General features: G+C 40.1%; 1 protein-coding gene across 10 annotated transcripts in view; it reads left to right on the top strand.

Annotated features, from left to right (window-relative positions):
- The window catches only part of EPHA5 (EPH receptor A5), a 218,596-nt gene that overhangs the window by 16,919 nt on the left and 181,456 nt on the right, over positions 1–20,221 (top strand). For all 10 annotated transcript variants that reach the window (XM_086747310.1, XM_086747306.1, XM_086747313.1 and 7 more), the window contains exon 2: positions 4,637–4,701. In XM_086747310.1, coding sequence (XP_086603436.1) covers positions 4,637–4,701 — 65 coding nt within the window. The remainder of the gene's footprint in view (positions 1–4,636; positions 4,702–20,221) is intronic.

Raw genomic sequence — 20,221 nt, 5'->3', positions numbered from 1 at the left:
TCAGGCCTCCACCTGCTCCAGCATGGGGTCCTCCATGGGCTGCAGGTGAATCTCTGCTCCTCTGTGGACCTCCATGGGCTGCAGGGGGACAACTTGCTCCACCACAGTTATCACCACAGGCTGCAGGGGAATCTTGGCCAGGAGCCACATTACTCCTCCCCCTCCTTCACTGACCTTGGCCTCTGCAGCCGTTTCTCATAACAGGCTAGCAGACACCTCTCAGGATCCTTTTTACATCTTATTCACTTCTCATCTCCTCTCCACTTCTTGCAGCGGGGCTGGGCCGAGTTGAGCCCAGTTGGCTGCCCGGCGGGAGGCCAGAGGGTGAGGCCTGCAAGGCCTACAAGGCTCGCGCCTCCCCCTCTCTGCCCCCACTCAGCTGCTTCACATCTTCTCCCTTCTTTTTCCTGTTTTCCCCTTCTTAAATACGTTATCACAGAGGCGTTATCATGGGACATTCTGCTACCAATTGGCTTGGCCTTCGTCCGCCCTAGGCCCGGCCGAGTCCACTGAACAAAGGGGAGCAACTTCTAGCAGTTTCCTACAGAAGCTACCACCTTAGGTCCCCCACCTCACTAAACAAAACCAGAACAGAAGTTTTCCTGAATTACTTCCTTCAGTGAACCTGAGCGTTTGGGTTAGTTGGCTAGTAGACATTGGGTTAGTTGGCTACTAGACAGTTTCATAGTTTAGCCCTAGTCAGGGCCAAACTACACAGTCTCTTGCTCACTCCCCCAACCCTCCAGTGGGATGGTGTTGTGGTTCAGCCCCTCTCGGGACCAGACTATGCAATCTCTCTCTCTCACTCCCCCCACCCTCCAAGGGAATAGGGAGAGATAATATAAGAAGAAAAAAAGAAGCTCGAGGTTTGAGATGAGGACAGGGAGAGATCCTTAGTTACTTTTACAGGCAAAATGGACTTGACTTGGGGAAAACTACTTGTTTATTATTAAAACCAAAGCAGGATCATGAGAAAGAACAGATAACTTCCCCTCACCCCTCCCTCTTCCTGGACATAACATTATCTCTACCTTCCCCCACCTCAAGCAGCACAGGGAGGGGAAGAGGGAACGGGGGTTACGGTCAGTTAATCACTTGCCGCTTTACGCCGCTCCCTCCTCCTCAGGGGAAGAACTCCTCACATTCCTCCCCTGGTCCATCATGGTGTCCCTTCACAGGCTACAGTCCTTCTTGAAGCTGCTCCGACGTGGATCATTTTTCCACAGGGTGCTGTCCCTCCAGAATGGCTGCCCCAGCACAGGCCCTCCACAGGCCACAGCCTCCTTCAGGCATCCGCCTGCCCCGATGTGGGTCCTCCACAGGCTGCAGGTGGATCTCTACTCCTCTGTGGGCCTCCATGGGCTGCAGGGGCACAACCTGCGTCACCATGGTCTTCACCACGGGCTGCAGGGGAATCTCTGCCAGGAGCAACATTACTCCTCCCCTTCCTTCTTCACTGACCTTGGCATCTGCAGCTGTTCCTCTCACAAGAAATTCTTCACAATCAGTAAGCATGTGCCTCTCAGGTTCTCTTCACATCTCCTTTCCTCTTTCTTGCAGCCAGGTTGGGCCGAGTTGGGCCCAGACAGTCATCCAGTAGGAGGCCAGAGTGTGAGGGCTACAAGGCCCGAAAGGCTCATGCCTCCCCCTCTATGCCCTCACTTCAACTTCTTCACATCTTTTTTTGTTTGTTTTTTTTTTTTTTTCCCTTCTAAAATACATTATCACGGAGGCCTGATAAGGGAACATTCTGCTACCAATTGGTTCAGCCCTGGCCAGCAGCAGGGCCACCCTAGGCCCAGCCGAGTCCACTGGACAAAAGGGAAACAACTTCTAGCAGCTTCTTACAGAAGCTGCCACCATAGCCCCTCCTTTACTAAATAAAACCAGGACAGGCAGAGAGGAGAATTGGTAAAGAAAAGGCAGCAAAATTTGTGGGTTGAGATGAAACAAAAAAAAATAAATTAAGAGAAATAACAGAAGAAAACAAAACAGTGATGGAAATGATTAGGTAGGGTGGTGATGCGGAAGATACAGATACCTTGTCTCTAGATGGAGCAGTGGTAATTTGTATTTATACCAGAACCTTGGGGATTCTCAAAGCAAAATGTTTCTGTGCTTGCAGGCAATTTAGAATAACTACCTGCTAAATATATACTTCAGAGCAGATCAATATAGTGCAGTATTTTAGAAGATAGACTGTGAAAGCAGTCCTGGGCAGAAGCCCACAGGGTAGCCAGAGAGTCTGCTGTACCTTAGCAGCCCCTCAGAGCTGTCTGAGCAATGCTGGGAGCCCCTCTGGTCTCCAGAGCAGCCCAGGCATGGGGTAGCGGGAGTTTAAAGTCACTTGTGACTTTTGTCTTCCTGGCATGTGAATTTGGGTTACAGTGTGGCACCTGTCAAAAGGTGTATCCCATCCTGTCCTATTTATTTTGCTCTATGCAGAATTCTACTAAATTAAGGGAGGAATTGAGTCTTTCCTAACTGGAGATTTAGTATTCAGCTCTGCTGGCTGACTCACCGGTAGGAAAATTCCCACTGACTTGAGTTAGAGTTGAATAGGTTGTATTATCTTTTCATATGAAGAAAATTATTTTGAAATTGAAGTTAATAACAGCAATTTAAAAATTGCCATTGATAGAAAGATAATACAACATTTAGTAGTATCATGTTCTTTTTATGATCTGATGTTTGAATAAAAACACTTCTGCTTTTTTCCTTAATTAGCATGTCATGAAGAAGTTTGTGGCATCAAGCATGCTATTTAATTACTTTCATTATTAGCATCTCCAGGACAAGTTTTAATTAAGTTGTGCAATGAAGATCAATACTTGTTTTGCATCTATTGCAACTTAAGATGGGAATATACTGTTCTGCACAGTTTAATTACAGTGATTGTAATAGAAGGAAGTTAGGTAAACGTCATTTTGGCAAGTGCACTCCCTTTTCTTTTTAAAATAGTATACGGTTATAATACGGGATATCTCGTTTATGTGTGTCCTATTTTGAAGTATATTTTAAGATCTCCCTTTTTATCCCATTAAAATGAAAATGCACTGTCATTCAGGAACACTTGGGTACTTGGTGCTTGACTTCAGCTGGAGCAGCAGACCTTAATGAGCATTTTACCTGCAGACTTCAGGAGAGGAAAGGCTAGTCGTCACAGGGTGACATATTTAATGGTAGATGATAACAATACTTTTATTTTGCTTAGGCTGTGGGATGAAAGTCACCTAATTGTATGTTTACTTACTGTGGATGTAGTTCAGTGTAGTCTCTGAGCATTGCTTCCACCTGTGGTTCGATAGTATTGCCAGCTCCCAACTGTTTTCTGTTTTGGCAGGAAAAAGAAATCTAGGCATGAAAACCCTGAGCTGCCAAATGTTTTTGCTAAACATCACAAATATATACTTGACCAGACAGAACGCCTGTATGCCTTATGATAGTGTGCTGCATTAACACTTGCATACATTGTGAAAATGTCTGGATAGACAAATCTTAAGATAAGTATTTGATGCTAGAGCTGAGAACTGTTCTGGTTTTGGTTTTGTTTTGTGGGGGTTATTTTTCCTACCTCAGCATTGTATTTTTGTGGTTTGAGTTGCTTTTTTGTACAAGGGACTACAATTCTCAGCCTTCAATACTGTACAATGATTAAGACCAAACTAATTCAGAGAACTGGTTTTTTTTTTTTTTTCAAACTAAATCTGTTGTTTAATTTTCATTTGTTTTTTAAATATTTCTTAAGATTTTAAAGGAGATCTTTAACACAATATCTTTTGGTATAGCATTAAATATATATATATATATAAAATATATATAAAATATACAATATATTTATATAATATATAAAATATATCAATATATTATATAAAAATAGAAAATGTAAATATATATACCAAATACCTTTTAGTATAGTGTTATAAGCTTGGGAATAGTTTTTTGCTTTTTAATGTAAATTATTGGTTGCTTAGGTGCCGTTACAAAGCTACTCCAAATTACTGTGTGGGGGAGAAAAAAGATCCCTTGGATATCTTACAATTAAGTTGTCAAAGACTTGAAGAAAAATGTGGGAGAGGGAGAAAGGAATAGATTCCTGATAACAGTAATACCGTAATACTTGCACATAAATTACTTTAAAAATGGAATTCCTGATAATCAGGAAACTGCATGTTATTTCTGGTTTAATTTTTGTCTTAAAGGCCTGAATATGCTAAAAACATGTGCCACCTTAGAAGAAATGTGTGTATAAACACATAGATGTTTGTGAGTGTATGTGTATACCTATATATTGTATGTCTAACATATACACATAAACACACAGTATGCATTATGTATTTATTCCCCTCAAAAGACCAGATCCTAACGTGAAGGATCTGGATTTTACAGAAGTTTAGTGCATTTGTAACTTGGTTTCAGTGTCAGATCTCAAAGGAATAAAGTAACGCATATATAGAATTGTTTTCAGTGCATGACCTCATTGCTAGAGGAGTTATTGCATGTTATTCTGCTTTACGAAAATCTAGCTTCCTTAGTTAATTGTAAACAGCCTTTTTATAGCCACCCAAACCTTGAAGTATGTATTGACATTTGTAATCCATCCATCTTCCTTAACAGTTTTTTCTCTTATTTTCAGTGAATTTACTGGACTCACGCACAGTAATGGGGGATCTAGGATGGATAGCCTACCCAAAAAATGGGGTAAGTCTCTGCTTTTGTTTACTTTTTCTCTCACAAATTATACTAACCGTTTCCGTTTGGAAAGTAGACTACCGGGTTTAAACAGTCCCTGGAGTTATTTGTCAGCAATGGAGAGGAAAAAATAAATAAAACAACAAGCTGTGACTGAAAAAATGGAGTAGTGTTGCTAGGGTATTGATTTATTTATGCAGTAGAGTCAGCCACAAGTGTTAAAAAAAATCATGAGTGAGCCCCCTCATTCCTTCCCTCACCAAAAAAAAAATCCATGACGTTATTTAATTTTTTTTTTTAAAGTTATAAATTCCTGTTCTTTCCTTGAGCCTTTCGGGTAAATGGACTACACAATTTTCTGGAAGTTTTCTTCTGAAACACATGGTCAGGGACATTACTGTTAGCTTTAAATGACCAGGGCTGTTCAGAAATACTTTCCAGGCTCATGATAAAATTCTGGGAGCTGGTAACACTGGAAGAGGAGTTGAGTTTTAAAGACCTTGAAGAGCCTCCCTCCCTTACCATTAGAGAACTGAAAGAACCTGGCCTCATAATTTAATACCTGAAATAAGTGCTGGAGTTTAGGTGCATTAATACTGTCCAGTGTGTGTGCTTGACCTGACTGCATTGTGCAAGCAGTCATTGCTGTGACTTTTGATCTTTGGTTCGGCTGGGGCATCCTCGATGCTGTGCTGTAACAAAGCTTTGGTACTATCTTGAAAGGTTGGTTTCTGCATGGCGCTGAGTATTCATGTCAGTTCCCAGAAGCCATGAGCACCATGTGAGGTGAGAAAGCATCCCAAGACAGAAACGCTGCATTACTGCGCCCTCCAACAGCGTAGCTCTCAGGAATGTGTTATTCCAGACTTAGTCACCAGTTGAAACAGGCTGCAGAATTGTCTTGGACTCCAGTTTGATTGCCATAAAAATGGTGGCATTGTTTATATAAAATGCAGCTAACCCTGCACATAGATTTTAATTCACCATGTAATATATGACTTTCCATTTATTCTGTGTAGATTAAAGGTTGTAGAAATGGCAGCATCACTCAGACAAGCTGCATGCTTGCAGGCATGGGTTATGGCAGAGATGTAAAAGCTACATAAGGAGCTGAGTTTATCTTCAACTCAGTTCAACATCTAATCCTGTTGTGATTGGAGTCAAATTATATATATATATATATATATAAAATATTTTTTCTTTACTGATTTAAAGACAAGAATTAAACTAGCTCCCCTTTACATGTGTGGACATCAGAATAACCACGGCCAGACATGCTGGCAAAGCAGATGTATTGGTGCCATGGCATGCCATAAAGATCCCAGTGTCCACTTCTTAATGGAAGATTTTTTCCTTTTTGAACACCTCTAGGTATTTTTCCTATGGTATAAAGCACAATTACTATATATACACCAATGTCCTTACAGGAATATCAGTAGACAACTAACTAGACTTGAAGAGTTGAGAAGATTCCTGGGTCTCTGTGTGTGGATGAGTAAACGAAAAGTTAAATATTCTATGTGTGAGCCTCAGTTGTGTTTTTTCATTATTTAGATAAACCTTTCTTTATTTACAAGCTCAATTTCCAAACAGCACCTGGAAGTGCACTCATGAATGCCAAATTAATGGTTACTGACTCAAAAAGGAGGATTTTTTCCTTAAATTATCTTTAACAAATAAAAAATGAATCAGGCAGTTGGTTTTTCAATTTCCAGAAATCTCCTCTTAATCATCTTTGTTTTCGTAAGACATCATAAAAATTCATGAGGTTAGCACAATTGTCTTTCTTGGCCTAATATATTAGCAGTATTTTGCAAGTACTGAAAAAAGTCTTTCCAAACTTCCTTTTCTAACCCCCTTATCTGCTGTACAATCAGCTATACTGCAGTCATACTCTGTTGGCTTAATTTTTTTTTAAAGATCTACCTTGTATAAATATTTTAAGTAATTCACTTCAGAATTTAAATTTTGAAAAGGAGGGAGCTTTCATTGAGATCAGAAATATACAAGCTTTTTTTTTTTTTTTTTTTTTTTTTTTTGAGGTATTCTCATGCTGATTTGTTATCTCACAATGTCCTCTTACGGAAATTTTGGAAAGTCTCTGTACCTGTCTGCATAGTCCTCCATCAAGGAAAGGAACAGAAATGTCATAATGTGTGACACTTTGCAATGCTACAGTGTGTAGATACAGAGCATGTGCTTTTTGATTTTATTATTTTTTATTATTTTATTATTGCTGTTAACAGTATCCTGTAGAGTCTAGTTACTTTTCAAGTATTTGGTAGCAGTTTCAACTGACTGAAAATACATTAGCTTTTGAAGCAGCCTTCAATTCTTCTAGTGTTGCTGCTTCTCCACTTGATTTTTATTATTAATCTTAAGGAAACTTAGTATTTTTCCTAGAACCACATCTGTTAGAAGTAGGAGATTGCACCAGGAGCACAGCTGCTGTTAAAGAAAGCAAGTGTTTAGTCTTTATAGTTGTATGGGAGTGCCTGGGAGAAGTTATCTGTGTATCAAAAAGGCTCAGTCTGGTAGGTTTTGAAAACAGATTTTCGCATTTATTTAAAAAAAAAACAACCTCAAAAAATTCTCACCAAAACAATGGGAGTAAGAGGTCTCGTCAAGCCGAATGAGCTTGCTTTTCGCAGATCATTTATAGGTGTGATAGTCTAAATTATTATTATAGGTGTGTGCCATGGTATTTTTTGTGTATTAAAACTTTAAGACATTCCATGCTCCAGGGAAGTCCTTCTGCCCTTGTTTAGCCCATCGCTCGCCTCATTTTTGCGGGACACAATGGGGAAATGTGATCTAACGTAGGAAATGAAAGTAGCAGTGCACTGGAAGGAGACTGACCCTCCAGTCTGAAAACAGATTAGACTTAGAGTTAGACCTGTTTCATGGCTGCAATTTCAAATAAAGCACTGCAGCTGCTTTAGTCCCTACAAGATCAGACCTTGGTCCACTGTTAAATAGCATGCACCAGCACATCTAGTGAGTGATGTGCTTTAGGGGAAGGGAGAAGAGCACTTTAGCCAAGGGTTGCCTTTGCAGAGCTTTGCCTAGCTAGGTGGTTATTTGGCACAGGTTTTGTTAGTGTCCAGTGTCCTCGCAGCCTGGCTGGCCTTCATTTCCCTCATGCCCATAGAAGGTAAGAAAAATCCCCCTCTTCCATCATATGGACTACTGAGTGACCAATGGAGATGAGATAATGTGACTGAAACATGCTGTGGCCAAGCAGAGGTTGAAACAGCGTCTCCTACTTTGAAGAACCGGCTCTTGTGCAGAAGTTACTTTCTTCTTTCTGTTACTTTACTCTGAAGGATTAATGAGTCCTAGTAATGTGACTTCCTGACTGCCCCATGAGGCCTTCCCTGGCTGTGTGGGTTCAGCAGCTTGCAGCAGTCATGCAGTCGGCACTTAAACCTGCAGTTTTATCTGATACAGTGTGAGCAAAGTCCTTGTGAGGTCTGCATGGCCACGGAGCTCAGAAAAGGAACTCTCTCCCTGCCAGTGGAGCGTGGCCAACATGGAAATGCTGCCTTTTCCACAGCTCAAGTCGAGAATGGATCCTGTTATTACATGCCAAAGAAACAATTTGGACGTGGCTTTGCAGCTCCTGTAAGTTTGCTGTAACCTGAAGGAGGTTATTGGAATTAGCAGAGGCTATATCAGAAAAGTCTGGTTCCTCTTGTGTAGTAGGAAGCCTCCAAGTACATCAACAAAACAAGTCAGATTTTTTTTTTATTAAAGCCTATGCTTGTACAGCAGGTCTGCAAAGCCTGAGAGTCTCTTTTACCTCCAAATTTATTCCTGGGATGCTGCTTAGGATTACCCAAACTGGGCACATCAGAGGTTTATATGTGTGTTATACGTGACTGTGACACTGTCTAGCTCTGGCTTACAGAAACTGCCTGCACTTGCCTGTGCTAAACATACATTTTTATCATATGGAAGCTTCCAGAGGTGGGAACAATGGTAAGTGCTGCGAGTTAATAAGCCGAGTCAGGCAGTGTTTGTAGGCTGTATTGCCTCCTCTCCTCCCTTGGTTTGGCAGGAGACTGCATGATGCATTTTTGACTCCCTGCAAAGCCATTGCAAGGGGAGAAGCTATAAATAGCCCCCTGTAAACCTGTGCTGTTCAGTCTTATTTGGTCTGGGCAAGTAAAAAACTAGCCATTTTTAACAATATCCAGATAATTGCAGAAGTTGCTGATTAGAATAAATGCTTTTTGCTGGCATGATTTATTGAGCGATTATGTCTGATTTTTGTTTCAGTGGCTATAATAGCACTGATTTATTTGTTTCAGATTCTCCCTTCTTTCAGAGTTTATTTTAAAACTTATTTATTTTCAGCTTAGAAGTACTCTTTTTCTGTCTAAATCTGAGTGCCGCACACTTGCTTTGCTTTTGTGGTCCTCTCCCATCTCCTCCACCTCCCGTTGATTTCCCTGACCTTCCTGTAGCACAGAAGAGGAAAGCCTCTGTGGTCCTTGGGATATTGGCTGTGTGTTGTGGCTCATTGCACTGGGATTTTATTTTTTTTAGGCTCAGACAGGAAAATAAACATGTACTAAGGAATGTGGTCCTGTGGAGATGTTCATAATTCTTTATTCATTGCAGAAAATGAGAGAGCTAGATGACTTGTTGCATGTGAACGGCAAGAGGGGAAGCAATTTCTGTTGCTTTTGGTAAGGCCAAATACCAAAAGTTAGGGTGTAAATCGAAAGCAGATTGATTCTGCAAGTTGCTTCTCATTTATCTAGGACATTGGCGGGTTTGATTTTTTGTTTTTGTTTTCTTTGTGTTTTGGTGGGTTTTTTTGTTTGTTTGGTTTTTTTTTAATTTTTTTTTGCAAGCAGCATTTTTTACTCATTCTTTTGAGGACAAGTACCCTAGAGTGCCTCTTTGAAGTTAAAAATAACAGTTATTTAGATTACTCAGCATGGTTTGTGAATAGATTCATGTTGTTCTCTGTCTGTCTGTTGATCTTGGTTCAGATAGAGATTTTATACTGGAATCCTGGATTGGAGGCAGTGTTTGCCCTCAGGGATAGAAACAAAATAAAGGGGGAGAGATAGGGGGTAGTGAAAGGAGGAGGAGGATTCTTGGCACCATTGAGATGTGTCATGTAGCTATTATTATAATTGGCATTTTCAGGGCAGTACTTTTGGCAGCCTGTGTGGGTTTTTTGGTTGGTTTGTTTGCTTGTTTTCCTGCAAATGCTACTCAACTGTAACTGGTGTAGAAGAGGAATCAGGGGGATATGCTAACATGGCAAGAATGCAATTCATACTGCAGCAGGCAGCATGAAGGAAATAAATAATATCTAAGTAGCTGAAAAAATATATTAATGACACCTTAAAAATCTGCAGTTTGGCTGCTTTGGTTATCTGTACATGTTTTTGTTGCATGCACAGGTGTCCTGGTTTCAGCAGGGATAGAGTTAATTTTCTTCTCAGTAGCTGGTGTGTTTTGGATTTCGTGTGTGAAGAATGTTGATAAAAACATTCTGATGATACCAGTTGTTGTTAATGAGACCAAGGACAGTGTCTGGCTTTCCAAGTCTCGTTAAGGTCGCGTTAACGTGCAGATGCGGGAAGCTGGGCAAAAGACAGACAGAATAATTGATCCAAACTGGCCAAAGAGAGTATTCCATGCCATAAACGTCATGCTCAGTATATAAGTGGGGGTTGCCCATGGGAGGGGGCATCCTTTTCTGGCATCCTTTTCTGTTCGGGCATTCTTGTTGGGTATCCATTCAGGCACCCTTGGCATCCTTTTCTTCTTTCCTGCTTGCTGGCATCGTTCCCTCTACCTTTCTAGCTTGCTCTCCCCCCTTTTGCTTGCTGCTCGGTGTCGTTCCTGTGATTGCTGCTCAGGACAGGCTGCGTCGGTCATTCGGACATTGGGTGGTGAGAAATCGTACATTGTTCATTTTGTATATTTTGTATATATTAATATCCTTATATCCTGTTAGCTTTGTAGTTTTTAGTATTTTTAGTAAACTGTTTTTATCTCAACCCACGAGTTTTCCTTTCTTCCCAATTTCTCTCCCCCATCCCACTGGGTAGGGGCAGGGTGAATAAGAAAACTGTGTGGTGATCTGGGCTAAACCACCACAACAGGTTAGTAAGAAACACAGTGCACATCTAAGTATTTGAAGTAAACTGAGTAATCCAAACCAAAGCATTACTTAAAGTTTTCTGTTACATACAGAATAAAGGAATTTTACATGAATAATTTGTAGGATGATGAGTTCAATAGAATTGAAATATGTGGGGGGTTTGTTTTCCACTAGGATTCCTTAAGGTAAAATGCCATATCTGAATACATGTAAACATCTGTCCTCTGTGACCCTCCCCCTGGCTCTTCATGTGCTTACATGGTCATTTTTGCTCATATCCCATGGGGCCATGATGATGTTTTGTTCTTTTGGTTATGCTGCCTGTTTGAGTCTGCCAGAGTGATTCATGTATGCTTGTATTGTATAGCATAATTATAATAAAAGAGCTTGAGCTTTGAGTCTGAAAAGACACCAGAAGTTATCCAGATAACTGATAATTGAACTAAACTGTTTTTTAAAGCAGCACTGAGTTCATGTTTCAAACTCTGAAAGCTCCAGAGTGAGACTGAAGATGCTGGAGTGGAATTTGTCCAGCTGACTACTGTTCAAATTGATGGGTTTCCCTGGTGATTTGGTGGCCTTGCTAGTGCTTGCAGAGCTACATTTGTTTGACACAACTTCAATATATCAATCAAAATCTAAAGAGGTCAGCTCTGCAATGGAGAGATGCATCTTGTGTGGAAAGGCTGATGGAGCTGGGTATCGCATAGAGTATTGAACTGGCCCACAACCACCTTGAGGGATGCAGAGAAGAAAGGAATAACCTCTTGCCCAGGTTGGCAGTGGGTAGGATAAAAAAACCCCAGGATTTGTTTCAACTGAACTGATTCAGGTTACATTTGATGGTAAGTATTTTCTACTGGTGCATCTTTGGGGCAGATGTGAGGTTTCTTTCACAGGAGGTTTCTGACAGCAGATCAAATAATCATCTCTGTCACTCTGGACAAGCAGAATTAATCTCTTCAGGAGGAACAAACCAGGTGATGTGTTCTGGTGTTTTCCAACCCTACATCTGAAGCCCTGCTATTTGAAAGCTAGTTCTGACTCTGTCTAGGGTGCAATCTGTTTTGTTTTTTTCTTCTCTGAGCTCTTTTTTTTTTTTTTTTAATCTTGCCTCACTTAAAAAACATTACTGTTACTCATTCAGCACCCCATATTTAAGATCTATTCCCCCTGATGCCTGCAATAGATTAGCTATGGTATGTAGCTGCTTTTAAACCGGAGCACCTCATGCTAGACAACAATTCTCACTGAATAGCCTCACCATTTTATTAATGTCCTTTCTCATATCTTTCCCATCTGAAGTTAAATCTTCTCTCTCCATTTCTGAATGCTCTTAAACTTGTTCTGCACTCTCAGCTAGCTGCCCTTTAGTTTATATGCTGTTGACATGTATCAAGCCCTTATTTGGGAGCAGCATCTGGCAAGGTGTAGGTCTTATTAAAGGAGATCTAAAATGCCTAGAGTACTCCCAGATACTGTAAAATAAATTAATACTAGTAAGATTAAGAATAAAGCAAATCATTATCTCAGCTAGAACTGTATTATTGAAATAATATATTACTATCCTGGTCTTGAAAATCCGCCATAGAAGAAATGAAGGCTGATCCTTCAGTGTATTGTTTTGTAAATACAGTTGTCAGCATTAGGTTCCTCCACACAGGTTCAATGGGCAAACAGTCATCTCCTTTCATGCTAAAAAGTATTTTTTTTTTTTCTCTAACGCTTAAGAATTACATTTGGGGATAAAAGACTTTTGAAGACCTTTATCTTCTAAAACCATTGTTTTCTCTGTTACTTTTGTGCCAATTTCAGAAGTATTGGTATCCAACAGTTAGTAAACGTACAATTAAAATATATAAATGTAGTGCTGTCATGGAGAATCTGAAACTTTGCAGAGTAAAGTATCACTATTACAGAACGCATATGCAACAACCCAGGGTTTAGAAAATATGCATTAGGATTCTATACCTTATGTTGCTGATTTTTTTATAGTATGTTACTTACTAATTCATATGCTTAATAGATGTATCAGTGAACTACTTATCACTTAATTGCATAATCCTTTTATAAATCTTAAAATGCATTGCCCCATTTGACAGCATATGTTTTTATTCAGGTTGATGACTTATTTGGGTAACTAAATTCAAGACTGCAGTCCTGTTTGATTTGTTTAGTGTTCTTATAATTGAGGAAAGTTGGTTTTGTTTTCATGTTACTCATTCAGGAAAGCCAGCTCAAAACCCATGAAATAAAACTAATGCTAACTTCAGAAAGGGAAACACATGGTAGGTTTGTCTAGAAGGAGAAAAATTTAAATGCAAAATTCCTGAAAACAGTGTTAAAATGGAAGCTGCTACTTTGTCTTCATGACCAATGGTTGCCTTGTGTATTGCACAGTGAATGAAGACAATAAAACACAGAGGGCTTTTTTGAAGACCATCATATATCTTAAAACCTGTGAATCTAAGGAGAGCTTTTTAATTGACTTCTGTTTTACTGCAAAGGCTATTGAAGAAATAATTCCTCAGTTGAACATCTAGGCCTGTTGAAAAATGGATGAAAGTTTGTTCTAAGTTATTAATGGAATGGTTCAGGATCTTCAGAGATTGAAAATGGCAGCATTGTGTTCTCTCTTTGCTTGTGTGGGTCACAAAACCAGAATGGTTTTCAGTTGCTGAAGGCTATATGCACATATGAAACGGGAGGGTGGGACTGAGTTTTTGGCTAGTGGAAGAAAATGCCAGTATTTTAGTTGGAAGCTCTTTTTTTGCCTCAAAATATTTTGGTTTTATAGTCTTAATTTATCTTAAGATGTCTTTATTTTGGGGGAAAAAGCATGCTGAGCTATATGATATAGTGTGTTTGACTAAGGCAGGCAGTAATCATGAGGTCTGTTGGTTTTAATATTGAAAATACTGTGGTGAAACAGATTGAAGATTAAATACCAGGAGTACCCATGGATGGTAATACATCCTTTCTGGGGTTGTATGTTAACTCTTCTCCAAAGAAAAGTGGTAGCTTCTCTCACCAGCTTTTAGGCTCTTCCCAACATGAATGATGAAGCACTATTGAAGGGATCTTCGCAACAGAATGATGAAGCACTATTGAAGGGAAGGTGAATGACACCCAGCCATCAGTCATCTCTGTGTTACCACTGTGACACTGTATGCTGCCAAGCTGCCATGATTGATTGTCTGTACCCCGTGGGCTGAACAGTGGCTGCTGCTGCTTCTGCCTGGCCAGAGGGTTTGGGGAAACAACTCTCCCCACCCCCTCAACCCACGAAAAAATCCCCAACCAGCCAACTAAACAAAAACCCACCAAAAAAAAAACTCAAAAAAAAAAAATAGAGACCCTACCATCCTGTGGGGAGTTTTGAACATTTACGGGAGAAAGCAATTATTTTTTCCATATTCCTTATTTCTCTTTCAAGATGGTTTACTGAAAACACATCAGTGATGTAGTAGTGGTTTAGAGTTAGGAGTGAATGACACTTGCATGTTAGTTTGATCCTCACCTACCCCTATATGATCTTAGTAAGGAATAATCCTTGGACAAGTTGTCAGATAGCTGTGGGGTGGGGGGTGGGGGGGGGCAAGATCAGACCAGTACAGTGGGAGCTGTACATCAGTATGTTGATGGAGGAGCAGCTCCCAGGGGAGGAGTGGTGATGATGAGGAGTAGAGGTTACTGATGGCTTTCCAAAAACTACATCTGTCAGACCAGGCTGAAACACCCCGAGCACAGACCTTGATTTGCCTCCTTTTGCTGCTTTCCAAGAAGGAAATTATTATTAGATACCTCATTCTTGCCAAAATCCTCTGATAAGTATTTAGCTTGTGTATTCTTGGTTGTTTCTCTTTTGTGATCATTATTCTAGCAAGTGCCAGATCACTGCTTTGATTATATTAAATTCTTAATTTGACAAAATGAGTCGTAGAAAAAATCAAATTATTCTACTTTAAGCAGATGTGTTTAAATTGTTAGAAAAACTATTCATTCCTAAAGCCTAGTTCCACTTTAAGACTGTGCATCTTATGGTTTTTGGTATATAAGAACTACCTATATATTGAAACACAGAAAAAATGTCCTGTAGATCCGTTGCTGTGCCAAAATAAGATAAACCAGAAGCTTGTAAAGATGTGTATTTTCTGTGGATAAATTACCCTCCTTGGGATACTTTCTAGCAGTATCAAAGATGAGAACTTTTGGCTCTGGAGGAGGGGAAGGACTGAGTCTTTATGCTGCAAAAATTCTCATTTGACTTCAATAAAAATATTCTGGGACAAGTGACCTGGCCCTTGTCTTCAAAGGTCTTCCTGTAACAGCAGTGATTCTTCCCGTAATATTGACAGTCCATAATGCTGTGCAGAAGATGCAATTGGCAGGAGAAGATAGCGTGGAATATTTCTTAATTTGATTTGAGATGTTTGTGTACACCGTTAATCCATTTGCAGCTCTGTTCCAGTGGTGAGGAGCAGCTGCAGGCTTGGTTCAAGTGAGTCCTCACCCCCTGCCTTGCCTTTGGCTGTCAGCTAGACTAAGAACTGGTAGGTGAGGGCAAGGTGGGAAAAGAGATGATTACAAGATTTTGTAATTTAAATATCTACTTATCTAGTGAAAGTAGTCTTTCAGAATTAATTGGTTTTTTAGGTATTTGGGTTTCTCTGTGATGCATATGTGCTGCTCGTAGGGAGCAGTCCTGCTGGGAAGATATCCCAAGACCCAACTGTATCCAGCAGATACCAAGTGGGGTGGGAAAATTGTCTATTTCTGAAGAGAAGGACTTAGACTTGCTATTTTTTCCTCCAGCCATTTAGAAAAACAAGCACCTTCTGCCTCCACTGGAAGCCTTTTTCATTGGGACCTCTTTTTTTACACAATCTCTGTCTGGTTTACTGTTTGCTTTAGTTTTTGCAATGCTAGATTGAATAACTGAATGTTCCTGTGTAGTTAACTTCAATGGCAGAATATCTGCTTTTTGTGTTGCTACTAAGTCTGGAGTTTATTTTACATCCTTAAAAATATGGATATTGGTAATACAACAGTTGGGCAAAGCACTGATTATTTCAGTTCTAGTGCTGGGAAAATCAATCTAAAAGTGATGAAATTTTAGAAAATAATAGCTAGTTATGTCAGTCATTATAGGTGTATTGTCAGATGATCAGAAAATAAATAAGTTGTGGTCATTGATACATGGTGTTAGGTGATGGGGTAGGTGACTGCGAGCAGGTTGGTGCCTCCCTTAAAAAGCAGTCGCTGCAGTCGCTCTGCTGCAGAGTTACAGCAAGGCAGAGTGCAGCTGCTGAACAGGAACGAAATGAATAGTTAACTTGGAAATGGATTTCAGACCAAATCAAACCTTTTTGCACGGTTTCAGATATCCATCTCCTTTCTTGTGCGGTACTTGTTGGATGTCATGATGCTTCCAGCGTGAAGGAAACTGCAGTGGGCTAAGGAGCAACTTTTGCCCGTCGGCCAGAGCCCAATGACTCAGTGTGTCAGAGTAATTCTGATAAATACCAGTTTGAGATTATAAAAACCTGTCAGGGGATTTGGTTGTTGTCCTACTTATTAATTTTAATGATAATTGAATATCTGTTCTGATTACACAGCCCATAAGCTTAGCTTCCCAAGACCTGTATATTGCATTTCAAAATGCTGCTTATTCAGAGCCTGGTATATTTAACTCAGAGGAGTGGTCTCGATGTAGATAAGCTGTATGGATAGGCTGGAGCTACTGTGTCCTTTGGAGTCACAGTAACTAAGTCTGGCAGAGCTTGTTTCTCAGAGCCGTATAAGTGTATAGAACTGGCAAATGTCCAGGGCATTTGCTTATGATGCTGCCTGTATAATGTTTGTAAAAGGCTTTTGCTATGAAGATGCTGGAGAGAAAGCAGGGAATCTTAAGCAGCCCTTTCTTAGTGTTTGCAAAGCTATTTTGTTTGATGCCACTAGCCCAGGTAAACCTTTTGGACTCCTCTCTTCCCTGCTCCTTTTGAGCACAGCAGTACTCCTGAGGCTTTCTGCTTGAAGGGTTAGCTCCTCCACTGCTAACCTGGGGTGTTTTTCCTCAGCAGTGTTGTTTGCAGTGGCTGACCTTGCTGAGGTTGGATGTGCATAAGTCCCTGTGTATCTCTCCAGGTGTTGCAGAGTGTCTTTGGCAGAAGCCAGAATCTGTGATGAGCTTTTTTGTATCAGAGGGTCTTTTCCCAGATGAATTCCCTGGTGCATCTGTTCCTGCTGGAAGACCATGTAGTGTCTCCATTGATCAAGGATAAAGCAAAAAACGAGAGCCAAAATGGGTGCTAGTGCCATAGATGTCCTCTGTTTTCTTAAAGTGGGAATGAGCTTAATTTAGCAGAGTCTTGACTGTTGCCTTTAAAAAACGGACTGCCCCCTTCCTTTTGTCTAACCTTTGTTTTGTCTGTTCAAAAGAAAGCCGGAAAGAGAAAATAAAGTGATTTTTTTTTTTTTCACACACAATGCTGTGACGAAAGCTATTACTTGGCAAATTTCCTTTATTCTCTGCTCCACACTGTTTTAAATCTGAGAACTGAACTAGTTTTCTCCCATATTAGAGTAAATACATAAGTAATCAAAATGATATTAAAGAAAGTTAGGCAAATCCTGCTGTCCAAATATGTTAATTGCAAATCATTAACATTCTAGACATGCTGCTTCCTAGTGAATTATAGTTTCCTTGCTGGTGAAGTAAAACAATCAATTGAAAAAAAGCACAGTATTATAGTACTTACTAGTTCTCGTTATTTAAAAATAAAAGCAGGTTTGTGCATGTGTGAGCTGAAGGTAATGGTGCTGTAGCTTCACAGAATTGAAGTCCAGTGGGGCTGTTAACATTGTGTAGTTGAATTTCCTGTGATATGTACAATGTAGAAACTTGTTCAAGGGTCCTTACAGCAGGTCTGTAACCTTGATTTGACCTACAGTGCATCTTCTGAAGAGGGACTTCTTCTTTTTAGTCTTCCTCTTCCGGTGAGTCCACAATATCCCTTTGTAGCTTGTGCTGACAGCAAGCTCTCCTTGTCATAAGACAAACTACTCTTTTTAGCCATTAAACTTCAGTTCTCAGACAATGGATCTTGCTATGCCTCTTGCTAACTTTACAGGTATGTACTAACCGTCTATCTCTTCCTCCTCCCCACACCCCATTTCAGGCAAATAGAAGCCACAAGCAAGTAAGCCACATCCCAGCCTCCTCTTCAAAATGTTTTTACAGATTTTTGTGCTGTAGAGTAGATTTTTTTTGGTCTCTCGAGTAGCTGTGGATTCTCCTTTCTGGCATCTTTACAATTTGTCCTAGCTGAAGTGTCATCATTTGAAATGAAAGTGACTTTCTTGAAGTGGTCTTAGTAAAATGTTGTATTATCTTTTTGTTTGATCTGTGAAGCAAATGGATCATGAGGAGGAGAAAATCATCTTTGTGATGGAAGCCAGGTAGAAATGAAGGGGATATCTTAGTGGCTACTCAGCTGAATGCTGTGGCAGGGAGGAGCTGGGGTACAGTGCCAGATGTATCTATGACCTGAAAGTGTGTGCTGGAGCTGTGCCGAAGCCTCTACCAGTAGCTGACCTGGATGCTTGGTTATTTGGTCAGAGGAGTCCATGGATGACAGTTGTGCTACTACATGAATCCATAAAATGTACATAATTTCTGTTGGGAAGACAAGTTCCTGTTTACAGGGGATGATATAACCCTGCAGCCTCCTAAAGCCATAGGAAAGGTAGGATTCAGTTCTGGCTCAGCATCAGCTTTAGTGCAATTAAAGGCTTCACACCTGCAAAGCCAAATACCCTGAAGCATTTTGGGACTCTGCATCTCTGAGAGAAGCAGACTGCATCGAAGTTACCTGTGTGCTTGGATGAGCTGTCTCTGCTTCAGTCTACGCAAATACAAAAATTCCCCTTTTGAGTGTATGAGTGATGCAATTCTTTAGGTCTGGTCCTGTGTCACTCACACCCATGGCTAGGGGAAGTTATGGAGGTACAACAACAGGTTTTTTGTATCCTTCCCCTAAATGGCATATTCCTTTACTTAGTAGGAAATGTCTTTCACTGCTTACTATTTTAAGTTTCTTTGTGCACAATGACTTATGGATGAGGGCCCACATTATTAGAAAGCTTTATGTATTATGCACTATGGGGGCAACTTTTCAACATCAGAGTGCCATTTCTTCAGCTGTCTAACTTCCAGTGGGTATGTGCTTTGGTAACAAGAATGATGTCAATTAACCACATAACCTGCAGAAGTGCTGTTTCTTATGCTAATTAGTTCTTCCTCTGAGAAATGTACTTTTAATTTATTGTTTTAAAGTGCATTCATTCATCCTTTTCCTTTCGAATGTCAACATTTTGTGAAACGTGCATCCAGTTTCACTGAAAGTCTGAAGCTGAAGAGACAAAGATTGAAAGGGGATTAATTTCATGGTTTAACTGCTAAATAATTATGGAACTGGATTTGTAATTTCATGTTTGTGTGAAGTAGTCAATTAGTCCATTTTGTAGAGTGAATGTAAGGCTTAGAATAGGGATGGATAAATAATTATCTGTAGTTTCTGTACTGCCTAGTGCCTTTCCTCCTGGGGACTCCTGAAGATTATTTAAAACTTTTTTAACCAGAAATTCAGGCCATAAACAAGAACTATCTTGCCTAGCAGTAAAATACCGTTGCTGCAATTTGGCCTTGTTATGTCCATAAGCTGCACAAAATTGAGAGAAGCTTGCATTCAGTCATGGGCTTGCTGTGAAAACCTCTCTCCCATACACAAGTCCATGGGAGGTCCTTGCTTGTGGTTTTCTGACTGGCCCTGGGCTGCTTTCCTAGCCATGGCATGTTAGTGTTCAGTCGGTTCTTTAGTGATTGTCAGATGCTGGAAGACAGTGTGGAGTAGCAGGAGGTTGCAGGTGAGGAAAAATATCTTACGAAGTATGGAACCTCTCCAGAAATGTGTATTTTCTGAGATGGTTAGGATAGGACATTCATCATAAACAAATGAGCATATCTGTGTTTCTTGAATTCCCAATTTAAAGAAACATCGAGGTCCAGGTTGCATGTCTGTCTGACAAATTTACATCCTTGTAATTTCATATTTAAGTAGTAATGTAAGCCTGACACAATGGGAATTAAATTCCATGGAATAAAAAGTAACTAAAGGTTGCATTATATGGTGGAATAAGCATAACAAGCATCTACATGTATAATTTATTACCTATAGTGGGTAAGTACTTAACAACAGTCATAATAAACTCATTCTGTTTATTCATTTTTAGATCTTAGCATACTGACTCAGACCTTAACTGAAAGTGAATCTGCAATCAATGTGAGGCTTTTTATGCTGGTTTAATAATGTAGGCCTGCCAAGGATCTTTAATTAA

This window comes from Chlamydotis macqueenii, chromosome 4 (assembly GCF_036417535.1).
Source record: "Chlamydotis macqueenii isolate bChlMac1 chromosome 4, bChlMac1.mat, whole genome shotgun sequence".
Taxonomy (NCBI): domain Eukaryota; kingdom Metazoa; phylum Chordata; class Aves; order Otidiformes; family Otididae; genus Chlamydotis; species Chlamydotis macqueenii.
Note: the sequence above shows the minus strand (reverse complement) of the source record. Positions and strands in the feature narration are given on the sequence as shown.